The 26,419-nt window shown below is 41.8% G+C and overlaps 1 protein-coding gene across 1 annotated transcript in view; it reads right to left on the reverse strand.

The window, feature by feature from the left end:
- Window positions 1-1,415: 1,415 nt before the first annotated feature.
- LOC306704568 (actin-binding LIM protein 3-like) overlaps window positions 1,416-26,419 on the reverse strand; it is a gene marked incomplete at both ends in the record, with an annotated part of 35,902 nt that continues 10,898 nt past the window's right edge. The window contains 21 exons of the mRNA XM_079170975.1: window positions 1,416-1,529; window positions 1,766-1,846; window positions 2,924-2,931; window positions 3,089-3,155; window positions 3,513-3,571; window positions 4,829-4,858; window positions 7,220-7,361; window positions 7,726-7,790; window positions 7,876-8,013; window positions 10,567-10,617; window positions 12,066-12,170; window positions 12,462-12,573; window positions 13,231-13,260; window positions 13,428-13,583; window positions 14,041-14,121; window positions 15,206-15,264; window positions 19,660-19,747; window positions 20,205-20,298; window positions 20,699-20,825; window positions 21,992-22,104; window positions 24,423-24,606. Coding sequence (XP_079027101.1) covers window positions 1,416-1,529; window positions 1,766-1,846; window positions 2,924-2,931; window positions 3,089-3,155; window positions 3,513-3,571; window positions 4,829-4,858; window positions 7,220-7,361; window positions 7,726-7,790; window positions 7,876-8,013; window positions 10,567-10,617; window positions 12,066-12,170; window positions 12,462-12,573; window positions 13,231-13,260; window positions 13,428-13,583; window positions 14,041-14,121; window positions 15,206-15,264; window positions 19,660-19,747; window positions 20,205-20,298; window positions 20,699-20,825; window positions 21,992-22,104; window positions 24,423-24,606 — 1,904 coding nt within the window. The remainder of the gene's footprint in view (window positions 1,530-1,765; window positions 1,847-2,923; window positions 2,932-3,088; window positions 3,156-3,512; window positions 3,572-4,828; window positions 4,859-7,219; window positions 7,362-7,725; window positions 7,791-7,875; window positions 8,014-10,566; window positions 10,618-12,065; window positions 12,171-12,461; window positions 12,574-13,230; window positions 13,261-13,427; window positions 13,584-14,040; window positions 14,122-15,205; window positions 15,265-19,659; window positions 19,748-20,204; window positions 20,299-20,698; window positions 20,826-21,991; window positions 22,105-24,422; window positions 24,607-26,419) is intronic.

The following is a 26,419-nucleotide window of genomic DNA, read 5'->3' on the forward strand; positions in this document are numbered from 1 at the left end:
AAAGTTGAAAGCTTTTGAGAGAAATTAGTAGTCATTGATTTCTCGCCAACTATCCCAAATTACATAGAATCAAACTACAATGAAGTCCAACATTTTTTGATATTAGAAGAACCACTTGAATCCTTTCAAAAAGGCAATCAATTATAAAATAATGATGCTTGATTCATTTATTCAGAAGTTGTAGTTACAGATACAGGTTTGCAAATTATAAATAATATTCAATAAATAAATAAAAATAAGTTAGTACCAAACACATATATTTATGTGCTATATTGTATTGTTGAAGACCTATAGACACACACACACACACACACACACACACACACACACACACACACACACACACACACACACACACACACACACACACACACACACACATTATAACTTCTTTTCTCTTTGCATCTCTTCACACATTCCTTCCGTTGTTACCTCCTCCTGTTCTCAACCCTTCTTTCCTTCACTCTTTCCTTTCCTTCCTTCACTTGAGCATTTTAGTTTTTTCTTTATTCAGAGGGTTTGGATATTCGTCTGTGAAAAATTCTGCACAGCTGCAAGTATAAATTGACAAAAACGATGATTCCTTTAAGTAAAAAAAGCGAAACAAAGATGTCTTATTTTAACGTGTGTAGTACTAAAACCTGATTTCTATGACATAGTTAATTCACAATAAACCCTACAATCAGTGAACTGTACAGTCTGCTCATGTCATAGAGAAGAACTCTAAACACTGATATGGCTTCAGACATCAAAACAAACACATGCCAGTATTAAAAAAGAAGAAGACCTTTGGGTTTCAGTATATGCACATTATATATATATATAAAACATCATGTATGTCCTGTTCAATAACCCTAATGTTAGCGAGACACCATTCTCGTCAGCTTATGAGTGTCTGTGTGAATAAAACTGGATCCGTTTTGCCTCAAACAATATCAGACTGTCTTCCAGGCAGCCTATTCTCTTCCCAAACTGTCTCCCTTATTTTCAGCGTGGCAGACCCTCAGTATGGTAGGGAGTACTTCAGCTTACAGTCCCCCTGGTCATGTATCAGACCTCCACCCTGGTGTTTCTCTTAACACACTGCCATCTGCTGGTAAGAGAGTGAGAAGCAGAACAACTCATCCCACTCTTAAACGTTGTTGCAGCTGCAGTGAGGCTCATCTGCTGCCCCTCAAAGTCTTAATGATCTGCTTCACCTTCCTCTCATTGCAGTATTATTACCATTTTGGCTAGTTGGTGTCAGAACAGTTCTGCTCCTGCCCCCTCAGAGGAGGAGAGACTTTTATTTCAGCCGGTTCCTCTTCCCCTGTGACAGTCAACTCGGGGTCAACAGGCCTCTCTGGTGGCTTTTTTTTTTCAGAGCACACCGTCGGACCTGCATTGGGTTCGACGGTTGTGGTGGCTTTGTTTTGTCAAAAGAGTCGGACCTGTTTCTTCAGTTCGTTCTTCTTCCACTGAGCAAGATGATCAAAGGCCGACATGGGCATGCCGAAGACTCTGTGGAACTCCTCTGGTGAGAGGTGACGCTGGGAGGAGACAGAGACATTTAGAGAGGGAGAGTCAATGATAATCCCTTGTGTGTATAAACTTGCTTCATATAGCTTCATGTGAAATTTCAAATAATCTCTATCCGTTTCAGATATGTATCAAACATTCTTTGTCATGGCTCGATGGATAGTAATGTCGGTCAGTCTGTGTTTGCATTATACTCTTATCGAGTATATAATATAATCATTGAGGTAGATTTTGTAAAAGAGTTTACCTCCAGTCTGGCTCGGTCCACATCACTCGGTAGACGCTGCTGCCCTCTGACTGACACTATTATGGCTTCATATGGGTAGATCTAACACACAGGAAAAAAATGTAACTTCTTGCACTAAAACGCACACAAACTACACAGTAAATGCATTCAGATGCTCCGTCAAGGGACTTTCACTCATGATGTAGTTCTAAATTGTTTACTTTTACAGCATAAATCAAATGCACCACTAATAAAATACGTAATGTCTTTTGTGGCATTTTTGGCCTTGCACAGTAACCATTCTGCTACCAAGGTGTTTCGGTCGACTGATTTTATATTTATCTTTGTCACCAACCCTCGTAGTGGCCATCGGCAATACTAACAACAATGACGGATGCTAAAATGAATTAGGAACATTGATTGAGTCTCTCTGTTTAGTTTATTATTCATGCAGATATAAGGATTCCACTGAGGAAGAGATATCTGGCTTTTGTGCTGACATGTTTTTTTTGTTCTTCTTAATTAAAAGGAGACTTTGGGAAAATCATTGTTTATTTTTCTACTTTAAGGTTGAATGAGGTTGTAGGATTTCAAAAAGAGGGTGGATTTGAGATTTGCTGGTACCTCTTTCCAATCAGTCACACAAATGACGAGAAATGCTGTGCTTAGATTAGACAAATTGTCTCATGAATGAGATTTTGAAGGGCTTTAATTTCGGAATCCTACATCAGAATGTCCTGGTTATGTCAGAGTGAGACCTTGAGGTGGTCTGCTATTAGCCTGTTTTAAAATTATTTTGTAACAATGCACCATTTTCTCTGAAATCTCATTTGAAATTAGACAATTTGTCTCATAAATGTGATTTGAAGTGAGATCATTAATGAGATCCACCTCTTCCCAAGTTCCTAGATACTCGGGAGCCCACTCCCTAGGCTCTAGGACCTTCCAATCATCTAACCCTAGCCCTAACCCTAACCCTAGCCCTTATCCTGTGCTTAGATTAGACAAATTGTCTCATGAATGAATGCAACAAAAATCCTTTCACTAAATTTCGCAAAGTCAAGTTGGTGTTACTGGGTGAGATGAATTCAATATGGACTTTGAACAGACAACACATCACCCTTATCTATTATCCATTGATCCAGACCTTTCACTCAGTAACAGTTTGCTGGGTCTTACCTTGTATTCTGAAAGAAAAGCAGAAGAGAAAATCCGTTGTCATTCATGTTAACTGTGGCATTCGTTGTCACCTCTTTCCATCATTGTATACACTCTGAATGACATGCATCGGGGCGGGAGGTAAATAAGGAGAATAAGCAGATTTAAGCTGTTCAATAGTCTTACCTCTGATCTGCCAGTTAACTGCATTACTGCTGTCATACTGGTAATAATCTGCACCAGCGCTCCCAGGCTGCCAGGACACAAGAACAGTTTAGCAAACATGGAGCGAGAAGATACATTTCATCCTTATAATGGAAGATCAAGCAAAGTAGAGAAATGTCATAAAATATTGTATAAAAAGCCGCATCAGTGGAGTTTTCTGTCTAAATAATTGATCACACCGACTAATATTATATTAACAATATCAAGTAGTTACTGTCTCATGAAGGACTAAAGCTTACAGTTTAGTGAGTGGCCTTACCTGTCTTACTCTCTCTATCACACACACACACACACACACACACACACACACACACACACACACACACACACACACACACACACACACACACACACACACACACAATGAGTTAGCATGATTGCTTACCCTGTTTAGTCCATTCCTGCGGTAGCCTGGCAACGAAGACGATTTGGCAATGTATGAGCCTGCAGGAACAAATACAAACACATAACCACAAACAACAAACAAGGGAATTATGAAAAATGATACAAACACACTCCATTTATGAATAGGAGTGCCGTATCTCTCTATACCGACAGTTGCTGAAGGATTAGTAAAGGGTTTCTAACATCTTTGTAATGCAATTTCTGCGAATATCACACTGGGGAAACGGTTTATCCCATTTGGTACAAGAATTGAAAAAAATAAACTGTAACTGCTTTGTAAACCTCAAGGCTGCCACTGCCTCTTAAACACCCATCTGACAAACTCACCATAAAGAAACGTGACTCAGATCACACACAGGTTGATATTTCGATGTACTGTTTCATCCTCTGGTTAAATACAACTTCATAAAATGCAAATAACAACTGCATCTACCTGCACATTCACATGTGTATTGCTGCTTCCCGTCATCATTTTACATTTTAATATGAACACCATCACATCAAAATGAAATCCATGTTTTTGTTGTCATTCCTCCAGCATGGCCACGCCTCTCTCGTGACCATTGGTAACCACCAGCATCCAAGCATCCATTGGCCGGCCCTTATATGTGTTGTGCAGCAGAGGGCAGTGGAGTCACACTGGTCCCTTCAAGTTATTCTTCAGTCTCTCATTTCTACTTTCACTTGCCTTATCTTCACTATGTGCCAATCTTTTGCTCTTCTTTTCCCCACCCTCCCTCTCTTTTAGTTTCTTGCTCTTCTCTTTCTCTCTCTCTCTCTCTCTCTCTCTCTCGCTCTTGTTTACTCTCTTGTTGAAGGGAATTAAATTACACAGCGACGTCAAAGAGCCAGGACGGAACAACTGAGAAAAATGTCTCATAGATTAGTCATTGGGTGTGTCTCGGAAATATGGTTCTTTCATCAACCATGTGCCCTGATGCCAAATGGTGTGAAAACTAATTGCCTAAGCATCTCATTCATCATTCATCATTTATAGCACAAGTGGTGGCCTATAATCTCTGCTGCTATTTAAATCATCGCTTTTATGGGTTTTGGAGCAATTTGAATTGGCACATTTATCAGTTATTCTAGTCTAATGGCACAACAGTGGCCTTATATGATGGTGTGCATGCACGAGAATGCAATTTTATGATGTTGAAAAGGTTTGGGGGCCAAGTTGGGATTTTATTGGGTTAAAATCCATGCAACAGCAATAAAAGAGTGTGTGTGTGTGTGTGTGTGTGTGTGTGTGTGTGTGTGTGTGTGGGGGGGGGGGGGGCCTGATGAACCACTCACCGCTGTCTGCACTGTGAACAGACCTGGGAGCTGAGGACAGAGTGACAGCGGAGGGAGAAAACACACAGGACAGTATATTAGTTTCATCACGATGCGCCTTGGAAATACAAAATCTCTTGTAAGTGAAGCCTTGTGTCTTGAGCCCAAAAACTCTGTCGTATTAATCTCAAGGAAGTGAGGTTGCTTACATGATGTGTGCCAAATGAGCAATCAGCTGGTGTTAACTGCCCCTGAAGAAAACTGGAAGCTTCGATGAGCTATACTTACTGTATTTGTGTGCGCACATGGATATTGTCTGTGCAGTTATATAAACAAGCGCAGTGTGTGTAAGTGGAGCTCATAAACGTCAAATCGTAAAAGTATGACGACAAACAGTAAACTGAAACGAGAGGGTTAGTTTTCAGTGGAGGGGAAATAAAGAAGGCCAGCTGTTGTGGGACATCTATAAAACATCAGCTGTGTGAAGATATGCCCCTGACCACATCAACATGCAGACAAATCTCCATCACGACCTACACATCTTATCAAATATGAAGCAGCATAGGCACAGCCATGCAGCATCGGGTCATTCATGTTAAAAATGCATTTGTTTATGGCATCCACCCACTCAATACGAAACCTAAGATGGAAAGTAGAGCTTTCATTTCTAAAAATATGTTGTTATTATCGTAATTGAGAGGCGGTACTTAGACACAGTGGTGCTTTGAAGTCAATTCTAACTTTAGCATGCTAACCTGCTCACAATGACAATGCTAAAATGACAATGTGTGTGTTCACTGTTTGTGTTACTTAGCATGCTAACATCAGCTAATTAGCACTGAAACAAAGTACGGTTATTTAGAAAGCAGGTATTTAGTCGTAAACCATGTGTGTACCAAATTCCATGGCGATCCACCCAATAGTTTTTGAGATATATCAGTTCAAACCACATAGATGAACGTGATGTTTGCACTAGAGGAAATGTCAGGGGATCACAAAAGTCAGTAGGATTCATCCTCTGGGGACCACGAACGTGTTGATACATTTCAGTCAGAAGAGGTGGGCCGACTGACTGCCATTGCCATCCCTGGAATGAAGCAACATCCGTTAGTCAGTCAATTATTTAGTAGGAGTTTGAGGGATATCCCATTTTGGAATTAGCCTCCTATGAAGAATAGATGAGCACACACCTCTCGGTATTTTTCTAATCAGTGTAATAACAGCAGACTATATAAACCCAAAGTGATTACACAGCAATGAACACCCACATTATCAACACCGCTCTCTGTCGGACCTCCCTGTGCACATAGCTAATTTCCCTCTCTCTCCACCGCTCTCTGACCCCGATTCACCCCTTTGGCTTCATGTCATACATCTTCTCTGAAGCAGCTCCAAATTGCTTTAGCTCCTCACCCCCTCTCTCTTTTGAATTTAATTCACTCTCTATCTCGTTCGCTCTTTCTCAGGCTCTCCTGTTATAACACCCTCTCCTTTATTCCCATTTGACCTCCACCTCAACACTCTCTGTCTTTCTTTCTCCGAGTCTCTCCATCTTTGTCTCGCCCTCGCTCGCGCTGAATGCAATGAGGAATGGGATCAATGGGAGAGTTATTACAGAAGTGGGAAACGCCCCCGAATACAGCTCGCTCAGCATCACAATAAGACACACATTCATCCTCATGTAAAGGTGACTATATTCATTTCCTAACCTCTAACCTTCACCACAGCAGCCAAATCATCAAACCATTACACTAACTGAAACCTGATCCTAATTTCAGCCGTGAACCTAAACCACAGTCTCGAAAGTCAGTGCTTTACAGATGATGTATACACTACGTTATTGACAATAACTGCTGAGCCCACCATCGTTCTTTAGATCACTTTTTAGCCATGTCAGCAGCATCGCTTTATGGAAGGCAACGTCCATCTGTCGACCCACCACTTTGGTCCAAACTGAAATTTCTTGTTGCATGAATGTTGTAAAGACATTCGTGATTCCCGGAGGATGAACCCTGCTGACATTTGCTGCTCGCCTGACTTTTCTTGATAACTGTTGGATGGAACGCCACGACATTTGTTTTACTGATTATTTTTATTTGTAATGTATTGTAAAAACTTTGGTGATCCCTTTTACTTTTCATTTACTGCCATCAATAGATAAATGTTCAACTTCGGAAGTACTTTAGTTCATGACCAAATACCTGCAAAACTAAATATCCTTCACACCGGCCTCGGCTGCAGGCCACTTTGTACTTAGTGCTAATTAGCAAATGAGCAAGAAACTGTCCCACACAGTCATGTGAAGTATGCAACATGTAGTAAATAGATTAAATCTACAAAATCCACCCCTTACTGACAGATCTAAGAAATGACAAAAAAAAGACACAGGCTGACTCACAACCACAGACTTACAGCCGTTGAGGGAGCCGTATCCCAGATTGTTCAGCACCTCCCTGCTGCTACAGCGGGAACTGCGTCTGCTCCCCCACTGGTCATTGTCGTGACAAGCTGACCGCGCTTTCATCTCCTCCTTCAGGATCATCCTGCCAATTCCCTGTGGGGAGGGAAGGGAGAGTAGAGGGGAGGAATAGAAGGATGGGTTAAATAAAGGGGCCAGAAAAGAAGGTGGGGAAATGGACAGATAGATGGAGCAATAAGGCTTAGTTGAGTGGGATGGATGCATGGGTCGATAGATGGTGGTGGAATAAAGCAGAATGAGACAAGGAAAGGTGATGGATGCTGTTTGGACGGATAGAGGGATGAATATGAAATGATAGAAGGAGAGAGGAGCATCTTTCTGTATCATGTTCCAGCTGGCGAGGTTGGAAAGAAGCATTTAATTAACTAGCTAATTAAATATGAACACACACTTAAAATATAAAAAAAGGGAGAAGCAGGAGATTATCTTCCTTTCTTACCTTGTTTATATTGTGATTCCATCCATCCTCCTCACCTCCAGATGAAAACCTCCTCACCCTGGAGACTAAGAGAGGTGGGAAGAGTAAAAACAGGTTTCTAAGCAGGTGTTAGTGCAGAAGTGTGTGTTTCAGAATGTGAGGGAGCCGTACCTTTTGGAGAGCCAGTATATGGGTAATAGTTGGAGTCTGGGTGATAAATGGCGTTACAGTTGGGGGTGGAAAGGCCACTGGAATTGAGGAGGTTTTCATTGGTCTTACTCTTATTGGCTGTTGGAGAGGCAGACATGTCTGAGGGAGAGACGATAAGAGAAAGAGAGAGAGATGAATCGCAGAATTCCTCAACGCAATTTAAGAACACCAAACCTTTTTTTTAGCATTTAAGCATTTCTAGTCTGATTCACATGCTTGAAATAACAAAACGGCACAGAGAAGGGAAAAGTCAACCATGGGGCAAGAATGCTGAAACCTGTTTTGCTTCAACAAAAGTGGATTGGTTTGTTTGTTTGTTGTTGGCCTCTGAAATGATTCACTGAGGTTTTTGTGTCTTTTTTGCGTGTGCGCGCGGGAGAAACAAGACGGCAAAAGTAGCGCATTTACTTACAGAGAGGGGAGGGCTCAGCAGGGGGGAGGAAGGGAGGAGGAGGAGGCATCAAAAGCAAAGGGAACAGAGAACGGAAAGGAGGTCAGAGAAGATGCGACGGGATATGATGCACAACTTCCAGTAAGCATGCAAAGTTGTCACAATTTCCTTGTGAGGATGAAAGAACGCAATATCTTGGAGAAAATTGTTGAAGGGGTTTTGGGGCTTTTCTTAGACAGTGAAAAGAGCAAGTGGTTGACATATAACAAAGGCCATATTCCAATTAATGCTGTGAGAGCATGAATGTGACTTTTATTCTTTGGACAGTCCGAACTTTCACTGGACACAAAAAAACAACGAAGCAATCCGTCCCCTATTTGTTTTTTTCTGAGGTCATTTAAAAAAAAAATGTAATCTTTATTTAACATAGACGAATGCATTCGTCAATGTTTTAATGGGAAGATGCCATGCATACATGTCTCGGGCCGAGGCAGACTCCTACACCCCAATCCTGTTGATATTCTTACATTTAAAACAGATATGACAGAAGCATTAAAAGGAACCAAACCAAGAACTTAAAACCATTCATCTGTAATGGTTTGTGCGCTACATCTGCTTTCTTTCTTAGTTGTTAACCAAACACCTCCTCGAGTAGCTCTAAAAGGTTTGTTTTTGAGCTACAGCGAGCTTTGACTGTGACATACACTAAATATACAGGATATATACCCGATTATGGAACTTTGCCTTAATATGAAAACTGCTCTATAAATGATTCGTGCTGTAAATTTAAATTCGTCCACAGAGCCCAGATCACAGATTGCCTGCTCAGACTGAGGAGAGAGGTTTGTCAGCACTTTGTAGCTCAGCGTAAATCATCCAGAGGTGATTCTGAGGAACCGTAAGTCCGTTGGATCCGCCATCTGAGCACTGATGGATCACCTACACACTCGGAGCATTTGGTGCTGCTTCTCTCAGTTTTACTTCCCCTTTTTGAATCATCAATTGAATATGTAATCTCGCCTCTAATGCGGCTACAACCGCCCAACATCTCGACTGGAGTGTAGTTCAGTTTTTAGTCAGGTCAGGTTACAGTAATGTTATTATTCCTCAGACAATGAGGGACGTGATGTGTGGTGAACGCCTCAATCCAACCTTTTCTCTCATGTTAAGATACCTCAACTCTTCCGACATTGATTTTTTGATGCAGTCCAGTTGTTTAACCAAATTAAAAAAATCCCCCCCTGCCTGGAACTCTGGAATTATTTTACTTAAAGGTAACATGAGGTCAGGGATTCCTACGGTGCTAAACACTGAGCAGGCGGCCCACTGTGTTCGTTGCAGCAGAAACACTGAATTTTGTGACATTGACTTTGAATATGGATCGGTCACATCATAACAGATACACTCCCCTTATCAAGGTCAGGATGGGGGCTGATATGAAGTGATGAGAGTCAGTGGGAGTTACGTGTTGATCAAGCTGTACATGGTGTTTAGGGCTACAACTAATAATATACTATTTGTGTCATCGCCAATTTCAATTTCTGTTTAAGCCACTCGGTTGCTTCTTTAGTACACAGTTTGGACGATGTTTTGAGGTGTTTCTACTTGCAATTCCACTCTGCAATCGCCTTAAAATAAGAAGGTTACTCACCGATCAACTCAAATGAACAGTTGAATGCTTACTTATTGTTCCAGTACTGGAAGCACACGGCAATAATCGTAACTTTTACACAGCTGAGATGTATCGTAATCCAACAGTCTAATCCGTCAAAAAGGCTGTTTTGAGCTGAACCAACAGTTAAGTGACCTCCTTCCTTCAATAAATGATGAAAATTAGCTTTTACATACAACCTCAGTATATTTAAACACCAGCATAAAATCCAAAGATATTTCATCTTTAATTGTATAAAACAGAGAAAAGCAGCAAATCGTCACATTTGAGAAGCTGAATCCTGTGAACGGACAGTTTTCTTCCAAATTCAAATCAAAATGGTTTCAATCTGCTGGTCGGTTAACATACAACTTAAAAGCAGACATAATAACACACAGTGGCTGCATCAAGCCTGTGCTACTTCTCTTTGGATAACTGAATGTCATAAGAAGCACCAGATGTTTGATGTTATCTTTTCTCTAACAGATTCCTTAAGTCAGACAAAGACAAGCTTGTTTCATACTGAGAAGGCATTGACAAGCAACTGATTAACAGGGAGACAGCCTAACAAAAGCTATAAAAAGCACACCATTGTGAGGAATGGACTAACCTTTTCTTTTATAGATGGGGGGTTTCCTGTAGATGTTGGTTTCCTCGGAAGCTGAGAACAGAAGCAACAAGAGAATGAGTGTGGAGAGCAAAGGGAAGAGTGGAAGGAGAGGAATCTGGATCTCCTTAACAAACCCGTCCCTCCAAATTAGTTGCGTACATTTACAGTCTCCTTAACCGTAAAGCTGACAGCACGGGTGATAAACTGCTACGGCGGGCGATAGTGCCGTGCATCCAGGCTGATTAATACAGATTCACAGGCTTTATTACTGGAAAGAGCAGCAGATGGCACAGGAATAAAGAAGAGGGAGGAGAGCAGTTGAAGGGTGGATAGAGGGCTGGATGGAGAGGCAGAGGAAAAGATAAAGGGGAAGAGAGGGAGAAACTTAGGAATGACAGGAGCATGTGGTACCTTGTAGCACTCCTTTGGTGGGTTATTCTGTACAATGACTCAGCTACGAGTACTGGAAAATCACTACAACAACACATTACAGTAAATAAAAAAAGGAATTGGTGTCAGGAGCTGCAATTAAACAACTACAGCAAAACAAAAAAAAGCATAAAAAAATATTTCCAACTTCTGCACAGCGTGCCACTAAATCTGCCAAAGTTAGCGGTCCGACTCCCAACGGGCTGTCCGTGCTAAATTTGTAAGCACTCGTGATGCTGTGAGGCACTTTGTATAAAAGCATCGACCAAATGCATTCTGCTCCGTGTTCAAAAGCATGAAGGGAGTGATGTCGCAGGGGCTGGCAAGGAATAACAGCCTGGGAAAAACCGGAGAGAGGGAACATGCAGTGAGAAATAGACTAAAGGCAGGAGGAGGAAATGATGGAGGGAAACCAAATGCACAGCTTGCAGTGAAAAGTAAAGGCCCTTTAAAGCGAAGGGAACAAAGACGGAGTGAAACATTCAGGGAGGAGAGAGGCCGTAAATTGATAAAATGGAGGGTTGATGAAGTCTTTAAATAAAATGAACTGGTATTAGTTGTTACATTAAAGCGCTCATAAAAGAGCAGTAAGATTAATCAGACAGACTCCCCGCGGGAGAACAATGGAATAAAGATAACTGCTGCGATTTCTACGGATGGATGATTTCATTTTCCTGAGACGGTGTGGGACATTTCTGAGGCATCGAAAATCAAATCACAAATATTTTAATTATTGATGAATCTCTATAAAATATAAAGCAAAAAGGGAAAAAAAAACACAATTTCCCACAACCAAAAATTATTTATTTTCATTTTTTGTCAACAACTAACTCCAGCATTTATAATAATGCTGATAAAAACGTCATATTACCATGGTCAGGTTCAAGGCTCACTGGGAATGAGGTTGTACATTAGGAGAGTGGCTAGTGTTGATCTGGGGTCAGGATGTGGGTCAAGGTCTGGGCTCTCAGTATGAGTAAGTATTTGGAGGGTGGGTCGGTTACGATCTGATGTGGGTAATCTGAGGTTAGTAAACAGGTCAGGGGTCAGCGTTACAGATCAGGGCCTACCTGGCACATGGAAATGCTTGGGGGCTTGGAAGGTGGTGGTGGTGGGTGTGGTAGACCTGGGCTCAGGCTGACTGTAATAGGGTGAACTCCTGCCACTCTCACTGCCTACAGCCAGCGCAGCCAATCACAGTGAGGGAAACCAAAGCATGAGCAACAGAATGGCCCACGTCCCCAAACAGACAGAAAGACAGATAACCTGAAGAATCACATGTATGTGAGCGTGCGTGTTTTCGTGGGACGGGACATGACACCCTGTTGCACCCGCTCAAAGAGAGCTAGTCGGTCTTTCCAGTTAGGAACCTCATACTCTCTGTGCGCACATGTGTGTGTGTGTGTGTGTGTGTGTGTGTGTGTGTGTATGTTGTACGTGTGTCTCAGCTTGAGTGGGCACATTACCGGGGAGATAATAATGCAGTGGGGAGCCTCCGTGGCGACTGTGTGCAGGGGAATCAGTGAAAGCGGAGCTGGAGGAACGCCTCGTTCTCACCTCCAAACCATCCAAGAGATCCTGGATAAAGAGAGAGAGAGAGAGAGAGAGAGAGAGAGAGAGAGAGAGAGAGAGAGAGAGAGAGAGAGAGAGGCTATCTTAGAGAATGGGCTTTCATTTACTAAATGCAGTAGGAACCTACACAAGGATCCTTTCAAAACACAATTTTAATCATGTTGAGAGCAAATCATTATTATTGAAGTTCCCTTCCAGTACACACACACACACACACACACGCACACAAAACGACCTTTAGTTTCGAAGCAGCCATACTTTAAAGGGATAGTTTGGCATTGACAATACGCTCATTCACATTTGTTGCCAACAGTTAGATGAGCGATACCACCCTCACATGCTATATATGAAGCTGGAGCAGCTGGTAGCTAGTTAGCTGAGCTAAGCTGAGCGTAAAGACTGGAAACAGAGGGAAACAGCCTCGCTCTGTCCTAAAAGACAAACATCTACCAGCACTTCAAGGCATTGTATCATATTTGTCTGATCTACACAAAAACGGAAATGTGTAAAACTGTTAAATGAGTGCTGATCCCTGCTGCAGATAGTTGATCCATCACAATCAACTGTGACATTTGTAAATTAATTTGCCTCCAATTACTTTGTCTACAAGTACAGCTATTACTTTAAAGAAAACCTCTGGAATAAGTTGGATGGACTACTTACATGAGAGTATGTTGATAAGGAGCCCAATGACTGGATGAATAGAGAAAAATATATTTGTTATGACAACAAAAATGATTGGTCAGTTTCCTTCCATCTGCCTTTTTGCCAGAAGAAATGTAACTCAGAATAGCCCACTGTAACTTTCATGATTGATTGTGTGTGTGTGTGTGTGTGTGTGTGTGTGTGTGTGTGTGTACCTGTCCGCAGCTGTATCGCTCCAGAGTGTCATCTGAGAGGTGTGTGTGTGCATGGTCGGCCTGATAAGGGATGATGTCAGGCCTCTGGATGTCATATATGGCTTTGACCCTGGGCAGAGCTGCAAGCTGCTTATAGGCCAAAATGTCCGCTTTAGACTGGAAGAGAGAGAGAGAGAGAGAGAGAGAGAGAGAGAGACAGGAAATGGAAACATTGTATAAAAATACATTTTGTGCATACAAAAAGGCAGGAATCAAAATGGACAAACAAAAAAACAGACGGGTAAGTAGGTTACTTTAAAATACCTGAGGGCATGTTCAATGACAATTTAAAAACAGCTTAAGACCAATCTCCATTCAGAAAGGTCATACAAAATGAATAAAAGGTTCCTAAATTGAGTGTAGACCCATAACTAAGGCGTGACGGTGCTGCAGACACCCCAGTGTTAAAGCACATATGGTGAAGCAGAGGGGACAGACCTGAGGCCTAACAGACCAGAGATAGCTAGCTGGCAGGCCGAAAGAGCTTTCTCTGTGCTTCTGCCACTGTCGGTTATATTTTGATTGAAAGATGTGACAGCATTGTCGGCATAACCATGGCGACGGCGGTACTTACACAGATGAGCCGGTGAGGGGAGCCGAGGAGAGGAGACGAGCCTGGGGGAGAAATGGACGCCGTCTCAGAAGTGCGTCTCAGCTGGTAGGACAGAAAGAGACAAGAGAGTCAGAGCAAGTCTCAGGTCAAAGTAAAGTCAGTACAAACACAGCCAGTTCAACTACATAAAGATGTACAACAACAACAACAACAACAACAACAAAGACGACGACGACAACATTACACCTATCTAAGTACTTGCTGTCAGGTGAGTCTCTCCCATGTAAAATCCTGCACACACACACACACGCTACACGACTTGTCTTTAAGCCGTTGTGGTTTTCAAACTACATGACTGACCTGGGACACAGACTATGAAATCTGTCACTGGGAGGAATCCCCGGTGAGGTCTCCAAACTATGTTTTGTCAAGAAAACAAGTGAGAAGGGAAACGGGCGGAGTCATGCTTGTTGATGTTGTCGTTGGCACACATGTTCACATAACAGCCTGTTTTCACACGTCTTTACTATTTCCCAACATCCAACACCTTTGGAGCAATAACAACTTTGGTCCTTGTTGCAAATACAGCGCATACAGTGACGTTCCTCGGCCAGCGTTTACTTCAACCCGTGTCTCGTGCTCTCATTGGCTGTAGCTGCCTGACAGACTCCCCAACAGGTACAGATATTTAGCATGCTAGTTATCTAGAATGTGTCTGTGATGCGTCAGCGCGCCTCTCAGCTGGAGTCTTTGAACAGTTCACGAATGTTGCTCAAGCACCGATCATGCAGTAGGAACTGGGCATTAGCAGCAGCAGTTTGTTCTAACAAAACTTGGGTCAGACTTTATTTGAAATGTGCCATAAACTGCAAAACCACCACTTATTGAGTGTTATTTGTCTTAAAAAAGTTACACGTTGTAAAAGAACAAAAACATTTTAGCTGAGACAGCAAACAGAGCCAGTCTCTTGCTCCTATAAAAGTGGCTAAGGCCTGAAAAGCAAGATAAAAACAATATTGCATTACTCTGGAGAGCCTGGTCTTAGTTAGTTTCTTATAACGCAAAGAACATTTTAGCTTGTAAACCAAGAATGAGAAAGTTCAGCCACAGAGACAAACAAAGAGAGGGCAGCAACAGAAATAGAGAGAAATGGCAGGGGGTTGTGGGTATTTTGAGTATTGCTCACCCTCAGTTTTCTCTCCAGCCGAGCTGCTTCTTTACACATGGGGTGCCAAACCTCTGAACCTGCATACAAACACACACCATTTTAGCTCAGTTTATTTTGTTTTGTGTGTGTGTGGGCAGCTGCTATTCAGTTTTATGGGATCCTATGAAGAGCAGATCAGCCTCCTTTAAGTGCATCAACATCAAATAACACACACACAGGAGGCAGCGCATGAGGCTGTGGAGGCAGTTTGTCTGGTCTGAGGACAGAGGATGTAAGTCTTCTTGTCTCCACACATAAATAAACATAGAGGAAGACAGAGACAGAGAGAGAGAGAGAGAGAGACAGAGACAGATTTGCTTAGCGGAATGGTTTAAGTGATGGCAAATGTCGTTCAGTCCACCATTTTCTTCCGGACAGAAAAAACATCATGAAATTCTGTTCAGACATTCATGGTCCTCAGATGATGAATCCTACCAACTTTGGTGATCAACGGACTTTTCCTTCGAGCGCCACCATGAATTCTACATTTGTGGTTTTGAGTCAAATCTCTCAACAACTATTGGACATGTACATGATACAGCATGTATTGGTATAACATTGGGTACACACGTCAATGCCCCTTTCAGGGTAATTGTAATAGCTTTGGTGAGATCTTAACTTTTCTTGTAGTATCATCAACAAGTCAAATTTCCTTTTGTCCAACACTTTTGGACAGAGGACTTAACCGGGTCATATTTTCTTGAAAGAGACGTTGCTGTTGAGTTTTTCAAATTTATTTTCTTGGCGCTTTGAGCACCACGAGCCGAGTGCCGTATAGTCCCATTATAGTCGAGAGAAGGCCGACATCCATACGGCTGATATCTCCAACACTTGGCAAGTCACACCAAAAACGATCCAGATTGATTAAAAGCATGACAGCTAAGTGGATAACATGTATTTTAGATTTTTGGGTGAGTGCTAAACTAAGATTGTGATCATGGTTAACGTCATACTTGCATCATACATCATAATGCTAGCGTTGACACTGTGAGCCCGTTAGCATGCTGACGTTAGCATTTAGCTCAAAGCACTAAAGGACAATTAAGTTCCAACTAAATGACTCAAAAGAGAAATACAGCCCAAATAGTGGACCATTGTGTTAAAGAGACAGCCAGCAAGAACGAAAAAGCCATACAGAGAGGGATGAGGGGTGTAACATTACAGTATGCTGTGCAAAATCAAACATTCAATTTCCTTCGCTTACGGTCTTATTATTTATTTTGTAATTCAGAAATGCACATTTATTGCATACCCTGGGCATACACATATGCTAAACAGAACCACTGCTTTGACAGCATTGTGCTTTGACAGTCGACTCCCAAAAATTGAACTGAATTGAACAATAACAAGAGGTGGCCTAAATGAAGAGAGACAAAAGAAACAAGGAAGAGGACATTTTACTTTTGAGCAAAGATAAAGAGGGAATGAATGTTCGCTGTGAGATCGTATTTATAATGACAAGCCACTAATGTCAGGATGCTATATGCATGTGGAGCTGATAGTGATAATGACAGTAATACATCCCCTTTGAACACACACACACACACACACACACAGACACACACACACACACACACACACACGCACACATTTCCTCAGGCCTTGGGGCAACGCAGGAACCGAATGGACTCAGTTAGCTGATCATGACTCTAATATACAACTCCATATCAACACCATAAATCTAACCTGCACACACACACAAGCACAGATACACAAAGACTACACACACACACACACACACACACCATCACACACACATACACCCACACACAAAATCAATACTGTAGACAGGAACCATGCGTGGTGATTCAGTGCACCCCCGTCCCACCCACGCTCCTCAACCCTGCTGCTGAACAGATGTATGGCCTTGGACTTGAGATCCTTTATCTCCTGGATGAGGAGAATCTAAACGGTGCAGAGAAAAGGAATTCAATCCGAAACAACGGCGCTGCACATCAGTTCTGAGAAAATTAGCTGCCTGAAATTTGTCTCAAATTATAATTCAGATGTATCCTTCTCGTTCTTTTCATTTAGGAACGAAGTCTCAGCCATATGTTTTGACTGAATTATATTTTTTACTTACTTTACTTTATTAACTTTATGCAAAATGAGGTCAGTGGACAAAACTGGCCTCCTTATGTTATATTCAAAGGGGATTAATGCAGCCTGTGGAATCGAGGGAAGCAATATTGACATTTCTGCTTGTGTCATTTGAAATTCTAATGCTAGAAAGCAGCAGATATTTAAATGGCCTCAGGAGTTTTGCTTTCTGCTGAATCATGCTGCCATGAGAAACAGCATATACATCACACTAATGTTACCAGATATGAACAATGATTACTTCCATTCTTTTAACCTCCTGTCTGTTGCCCTTCTTTTTTTATTGTATTTAGACTTAATTGAGAGAGTAAGAAAAGAGGTGAAGGTACATGAATGCACTTAAGCTACAATCAGTTTCTACTTAACTCGGCGTGAAACTATTAGTTTGAAAAAAAATGACCTGATAACAATTATGAGGATCAACGAGTCATCTGAATTCCTTCTTAAGTAGAAATACATTTGGTATTGTTACGTTTTACATTTCTTTAGAATGAATATAAGCAATTATACAACATCAGTTTGGGCTCCGGTGACTTGATATTGAGCGTGAATCCTTATTTTTCATATTTTACAAACAATTAGTGGATCAATGATGACAACAAATTCAGGTTGCAGTCCGAAACCTGCAGGAGTCAACATGTTAACCACCTGAGCGAAACCTACCATGATGTGGAGTGAACTGGAGTTTATATAACATATATAGCTTCATTGGATGTTTGTAAAATGCTGAATAATGAAAACACAACTGAGAAAACATTTATCCCTTTTTAGAATTTAAATTAAACATTCACACACAAACACACACACACACACACACACCACTTCTTATTCCAGACGTGTATCATGAGATTGATTGCATGTGTGTGCGCACGTGTTGTGCGTGCGTGTGTTGTAATCTAGTGTGTCTCACGAGGGTGATTGCTCAGCCGTCCAGCATGTCTGAAGTCATCAAAAGGAGTGAACGTAACCTTGGGGCAGCTCTCCGGAGCTCAGCGCACAAGCAAACACACCTGCATTCATATGCAGACACACAAATCTGCAAACATGTTTTCAAGCAGATTCACTGGCACGCACGGAAAAGAAAGCTTGCGTATATATTTTCGGGCATAGATTAATACACACACGGACTTCAGTTACAATATGCAGATTCTTAGTTTTGCTGTTGGTTGTGAGCAGGTGAGCAACAGAATGTCAATGAGGTGAAACAGGAGGTGTCAACCTGTGTGGCGAGCGACTCTGTGTAACCACATGTTACGGTACAGTAGCTCTACCTTTAATCTGGATTCAGCTCAGTCAGGCTAAATCATCTGTGTATGCACTATTTTAATTTCTTTTTTACATTTCCCCCTTATCTTAAGGAAACATTTGCGCCCTTATTGTCACGTGTGGCCTGTTTGCACAACCATATCTGCTTCAGCACAGTATGTTCATTTGCATTAACATCATGTTTTCAGAGGAATGCTGCTCGTTTTTCTTCAACATATCAGACATTTTGACATTGTACTTCTCTGCAAAAATGTTCACAGCCAACATTTTTCCTTATTCCTCCAATATAAGCATGTATTTAAGCTTAACTGCGGTTGAGGTATGGCTAAGATTAATGATGCCGTTTAATCATCGTTTTGAAAATTATATGGAGCTCCATATAAATATTATGGCCGACATTACGGTGCATTTCCTCCTAAAAGTAATTGCTAATGCAAAACAGCTGCTCTCAGAGTAATTTGTAGGACATTTGGTTGGTTATTAAGCAAAACGCATATATGCTGTAAATGCAAGTTTGTCCCACATGGTCAAGAAGGTTTGCCAGTTCCTCATGTCGACCTTCATGAATGCATGAATAAGCTTATTACCTTTAATCCCTATTATCTAATCTGTAAAAACAGAAGCTCCTGGATGATTCAATTTAAACCTCCGGCGAAAGTCGGTTTCATTCGGATTAATTCTGTCAGGGGCAGCGCAGAGTAATGGACACAGCAGAGGCGAAGGTTGAGTGGTAATTGACTCCAACCTTTGTGTGTACAAAGAAAACATCAGCTGGGGGGAAGGTGTGTGCATTTGTGTGTCTTTACCACTGAGTGTGGTATATGTGAGATCAATAAGCTATATAACGGTGCTTTGTCAAAAGCAGTCACTTATCAGGTGGCCGTATATATTCTACAGCTCTCTAACTCTTTGACACACACAGACACACACACACATACTCGCCATCTGGATACTTTCAGGGTTCATCTAATTCAATTTCTATGCTTGTGAACTGTATATATGCGTATTGGTTTCAGATTTATTGTACAATTTGTCAGGTGCTCCCCTCCTCCCCTCCCCTCCTGCACCTGTAAGGTACATTTCCTCTCCTTCCAGGAACATCATGTGACAGCGGGCACACCTGGCACAGCTGGGGTGGTATCGCTTCCCTCCAGCCTAGAGGAGAAGAACAGCAGAGGAAAGGAAAAGTGAGAGGAAATAAATAAGGCAGAGAGAGAGAGAGAGAGAGAGAGAGTGACTACAGCGGATGACACAAATGAGGAAACCAGAACAAAGTGAGAAATGGAGAAAAAGAACGAGGAATGAAGAGAGAGGAGAGGCGCGATAAGAAATAGAAAAAACCCAGGAATGAATAGGGGTAGAGGAGATGGGAGAGTGTTGCTTTGTTGGTTTTGCAAAGCTGCTTCGTCATCAGTCAACACTTCAGACATTTAAAGAGGGACAGCTGTGTTTTTTCGCAGCTTTTTATAGACGGACACACGCACACACACACACACTGGCACACAAACCCACACTTTCCTCCACAAAGATGAAAAATATGCACATTCTCCCAACATTGTTCCCATCTGTCTTAAGCAAACGCACATATCCACGCGTGGAAACGTGCACTCACCTCGAGTACTCTGCCGCTGATGTACCTGTTACAGCTGTCACACCTGATCCCAAACTGAGTGTGGTAGTCAGTCTCACAGTAAGGTGTCCCGTCCCTGATGGGGTAAACAAATAAATAAAATACTCTCACGTTGAATTCCCCTGCTGGCTTTGTGCAACTGTTCCACTGTTATTTATCCTGTAACACATTGCTTTTTGATGCAAGATTCAGCTGCATGACTCAACTGGAGCAAAAACAAAGATTTTTCACTGTGAGTTCCGAGTAATCCTGTGTCTAGTTGATTAAAAGACTGATGGAATAACTGTCGGTTATGGTCTTGCCAATAAAAAACGGATATACACAGGTGACGGCGAGAAGAAATCCTACTTTTGCCACAATAAGAGTACTCCCAGTAGCTTTCTGAAAGCACACTGGTCACAGTGGAGAAAATATGTGATATTGGCTCAAACATAACTACAGTAGAGACTGTACATATGGGGGATCGAGCCACCTACTTGCTGATGTACTCTCCAGTGAGCGCACAGCCGCACGTTCGGCATTTAAAGCAACTGACGTGCCACTGCCTCTCCAGAGCCAGCAGAGACTGACCCTGTTTGATCTCCTCGCCGCAGCCGGCACAGTCTAGAGGAGCGGAGAGGAGACACAGGAAATGCAGCGATGAACACAAAAAAGAAGATAAGATCAGCTTCAACATTCTGAGCATCCACTCAGTCCTCGCCTCTCTGCTCTGCCAAACTCTCATCCCTTCTCTCCTCCTTCCTCTCTCCTCCTCGTCCCTCTTTTCCTGTCGTTATAGTCACACTGCCTTTGCCAGATGGAGCTACAAGAACCAGGCTACAAGACCACCTGGAGCAGCAGGCCACCTTTTGTGTGGGTGCGTGTGTGTGTGGGTGTGTAGCTGCAGGGGAGGTGGTTATATGTTTTGCAGCGTTCAGAAGGTGGACGGTGGACTTCTTCGAGTTTTTGTTTTCCACCTGTCGGGATGCTGGATGGAAGAGTTAGATGTAGGTCATTTCAATACTCACTCAGGTAGTTAATGTGTATTATTCAGAAGGTGGAAATAGTCACCAACAAATACACTCCTGTTTGAGTAATGTCTGCTAAAAACTGCAGTGCAAGGGGTGTTGTAACACATTACCTAACCTTTTTAAATAAAAATGACACTTTATATCTGTGAATAGTTTTGAAAGATCTTTGTCTGTAGTGCAAACCAGTGCTGTAGAACTCTAGATCGATCTTGAGGTTTTTTTAAAGCCTCATCTCGGAACCAACCGCATTTTTACTCAGGCTTGTAATTTTGAAATTACCTAAGTGTCGTCTAATTTATTTATTACAATTAGTACTGTGATTGCTCATAGAAAACAAAGGAAAAAGCCCCACACATACAATTTCCCCTCTGCAATACCTTTTGATTATTTTATTAAATTTCTCATGGTACGCACACACACACACACACACACACACACACACACACTGTGGGTGTTTGTATGGGAATGTGGATCTTTCAGATCTTGACTCGGTCTTGCTCTGCCTTGGTCTTGACTCGATCCCAACCCCTCAACGTCTTGATCTTTTCTTGGTCATGACTCAAAATGTGAACTGAATTGATTGCTGTCAAGTAGCTATGGTAGCACAGACGCTTTAAAAACAAAACACGACTTCACTTCATGCATTGTTTGTGTATAACTGCACAGCTTGTCATGAATTATCCCTTATTGTATTTAACATTCAAAATTAGCAGTATAAGTATGGTGTGGTTTGTGTGTGTGTGTGTGTTTGTTTCTTACAGCTTGGTCCATGGACCTTGACGGGCTTGTCACTTTTCAGAGTGTGTGAGCACTGCTGACACACACACTTCTTCCCACAGAAGGTCACCCTGTCTCCAATTGGGAACGGACTCCTGAAAACACACACACAGAACATTCCAGTAAAGCTATGCAGATATGGTGTTGCAGAAATTCTACTGTTCACCCAGAACACCAAATAACATTTCAACTCGTACCCCCTAGTGGTGCAGTATCTGTCTGTGCGGATACATACAACAGTTTTGTTTTGCAGACATTTTGACAAATGCAAATGATATTTTTATCCAAACACAATGGATTTGAATGGAAGGGCAGCTGTGGTTTTCATAGCACTGAAAAAATAACTAAGACTGAGGAGCATAGTTTAACACCAGTAAGATATTTTTTGTTATCCTTACAGAACTTACATTGTTTCTCAAATTCCCCACTAAAAAATATATAGTAAATCAATGGACCTTCAGTATCTAAGAACATATTCGATTATATTTCAGGGTTCTTCGCAAACAAAGGAACAGCAGTGGAGTGTCACCCTGATCCCTCTGTTCCACACAACAATCTCCCCCCCCCCATTATTTCTCATTTTTGGTTTAGCAGAACAGACTGAAATATGAATTCAAGAAGGAATTGAAGTATAAATCAAGACATACAGTAAATGCCTTTTAGCCTGAGGGCCCAGCTGTATATAGAGTGAGGGCAGAGGTGAGCATCTGCAATGCAGCCACAGCTGAATCACATTTTGTTTCATTGTATACAAATCTGTATCCAGATCACAGCAGAGACGTCCAAAACTCCTCTGGTAGAAAATTAAGAAAACTGCAACACACAGGCTGATAAATGATAAAGTAGCCGCTGCTGTTCTACAGTCGCCTCAGAAAAGTTCATCCCATGTGTGGTTCAACATTATTTTTGTGGCGATATCAGATACTAGTAGTAGTTTCGCACACATTATTGAAGATTTTAAACCGATCTGTCTCGTGGCAGTGAGAATATTTGGAGGACCTTTTTTCGATATCTGTTTAGTTGCAGGAAAGTAAGCTACATGTCAAATTGTCTGTTTGATGTCCCACATATTGGAAGTCAGAATCAATACACTGCCCAGCTCTGTATTATGCTACATGTCCCCTCTGCACACATCAGAGAGGTTGTTGTGAGAGTTCGGTCAATGCTTGCGAAAAAAAAATTCATTTCAGAGACACAATTTTATTGCAATATGCTGACAAGAGTCATTTTCAAAATGAATACGCTTCATTGACATTTCAGTACGGTGGGTTCTTATTCAGTAGAGTGGATGCACAAACAAACATAAATGGGGGGACTAGAAAAACTGTCAATATAAGCAATTCAAAAACTAATGATCCATCTCTACAGCTAACACACTCACTGACAGTTAGCCTTTTATATTATCATCATATTTACTGTGCAGCTCGCCAGTCACACTTCATTCACCAGTTACTTCTTACATTCACTCCAGCTTTGAATGAACTGAAGCCAATACAAACTTGACATGATATATAAGAAATAAAGTGAGACGAGCCAACTACAACAGACACTAAGCACATATGAAGTGTTTCATATTTCAAATATTTTAAATAGTAACTTGTTAGATCTTGGATGTGATGTCTCATCAACGTCTTGCCTACACTGATGCATTTAATTCATTGGGGTCATTAATTGGTACTGCTCACTTGAGGCTTCAAAACAAAAGTCCACAAACCAATGGGTGATGTCACAGTAAATACGTTCACTTCTCATGTACAGTCTATGAAAATAACCCTGGTGATGACATGTTTAAAAAATATGGGAGCTTATTGGATAGCTGTGGTTGAAGGAAAAACGCTATCAACTTGCATTATGGGAGTTGTAGAGTCCAGAAACTTTGATTTATTACTTTTAATTAGCTATACCAAGGTGTGTTGACTGTGAACGTTTCAATTAAAACATCGCCTACAGTGTTTCTTAGCACTGTCGTGATTGTGCAGTAGCTTTGGTGTACACTGGTCAGTGATACCAAACGCAGACACAGGAATTATACTGGCCCGCAGTTCTCATGCATCATTGCATTTTAATTGTAAAGGGCCACCTGTGGTATGCAAGAAGTGGTGAACAGACTTGCAAAGTCATTAAAACACAGTATGTGGCGCTGTGAGAATCTAATTGTTTATGTAATCACAAGTTACGCGAATGAAGCGGTGCCAAGAGGATCCCTGACGACTCAACACACAGAGCTGTAAACAATGGTGCTAAAAATTAGAAATATTAAATATCCAACTCTCCTTCTACTACTACCACCAATACAACCATACTATGTTTCAAATATATTGTATTCCAATACTTTAAATGAATTCTCAGAGCAGAAAAAAAGGATGTTTCTGAATATGAGGCGAGAAATGACAGGAGTGTGTTGTGACTATACCTGCAGATGCTGCAGACGAAGCAGTGTGGGTGGTACGTCCTCCCCAGTGCAGACACCACCTCCCCACTGATATACTGGTCACAGCTGTCACACTGGGTCCCGTAGAGCCGCTGGTAGTCCTCTGTACAGATGTACTCGCCAGAGTGGTGGAAGAAACCTGAGTGCACCAGATCACAGCCACAAACTGGAAAAACAGGGAGAGAGAGAAAAAAACATGAATCAGCTCTCATCATTCCTTAGAAATATTAGGAAACTTGAGTTTCTGCTTTGACACAAACACCGGTGTTCATCCACAAATCTAAAGGTTTACCCTTCTGCAGGTGCATAACGCTTGTACCACAGTCCTAATTATTTCTGAACATCCTTAACGGTTCTAACGACCGTTGGATTTATGCCATTTACCCGACTTTCTCCCATACTTGGTGTGCTGTCGCTATTGCATCCGCCATTTTTGCTCTTTTCACCCATAATGCATTCTGCAAAAGTCTCACATTTGTCCCATAGGGAAGTTATTATATACAGTCTATGATAGGGACGCTTAATGCAACAGGTCATTTTAACTGTATAGCAAGTCTGACTTAATGTTATATATAAGACAAAGTCAACTGGAAGCCAGGTTTGAGAGTACAGTACACATGGCTAGTATTTAGCATGTGTGTGTGTGTGTGTGTGGTAGTGGAGGGGGTGGGGTTGTTAAGAGTGCAATCTGTTGTTCTCTCTGACCTTTAAAGCGTTAGTACTCTAATCTGGTTTTGAGGATTAGACCAGTAACCAACTAATCTGTTAATTGTTTTTACACTATGTTTTGGTTGTCTGTGCAAGATTAGGTACGAAAAAATGTGGTATGAGTGCCTGAGTGCAATAGTTTGTAAATATGTACCTGCATGTGTACAGTGTTTACACACGATGAATATGTTTATATGCATCTATGTGAGTGTGGTGTGATGGATGCATGTCCAGGCAAAGGGACACAGGAGCGCTCCCGCTGTGTTTACTACGTACACTGACAGCATGATGTATGGCTTTTATTCAGCAAATGCTAAGTCCTTCAGCCAAATGATTGCTTCTGGTGCAGCTGTGCTGGAGGATGACGTGGTCTCTGCTGAGCTGGTTGGTGACATCGTTTTAAAAAGGAGCTGAACGATGATTTGCTCCAGCTATAAGGGAGGCAGGGAGCTTACTCTTCAGTTGTGTTTTAACGACTATATAACAGCGATTCGGGATCTACAACTGATTTCTTTTTCATGCATGTCCCCAAAATGTATTGACTCCCTCATGCCGTCAGTGTCAGCGCCATGCTTTACCCATTCAGCTGGGCACGAGTCCACATATCTCGTCGTGTTATAAGCCGCACGGTACAGCCCCAGCCAGTGGATGTATAAACTGCGCTATGATACAACCTGGAAGTACAGTAAGTTCGGCATCGGAAAGGCAGCCAACGGATCAAAATATCTGACAGTGAATTGAATGTCTGGGCTCTAATTAAGCTAATGGCTCTAAACCCAATGGAGTGAATGGATCCGATCTGATCCGAGCCAGTGTGTTAAGTGGCTCAGACAGAGAAAGAGACACTGTGGAGCAAGACAAGCAGTCCAGCTGCCTAATGTATGTGTCTACTGGAGCCAACCTGCAGTCATAAAGACAGTGAAGCAACATTTATTAAGTGAACTGTAGTTTAGTTTTTTTCCATATAAGCCTGGAGCCAAACACATGAACCTTTTGGTTTTCATTTCGAGAGAAAGACTTTCATGAAGCCCAGAGACCATGGACTCATGTCATGGTAGCTTGCCATGCCCTTTTAAAAGTGCATTCTTGTAACATTATGTAGATGGTATTGCTGTTCACTGCACATTTGTGTCACTGGACTACCTGCAATTACATTACATCCATTAACCGCCAACCGTAAAAAATGCCATTATTGCCAAGAGAGCTCCATGATTGAAAACAGCACAGGCCGATTGTTGCATCAAGGCAAGTTTATGTGTACAGCACCTTCC

The sequence above is a fragment of the Pholis gunnellus genome, assembly GCF_910591455.1.
Source record: "Pholis gunnellus genome assembly, chromosome: 13".
Classification (NCBI taxonomy): Eukaryota; Metazoa; Chordata; class Actinopteri; order Perciformes; family Pholidae; genus Pholis; species Pholis gunnellus.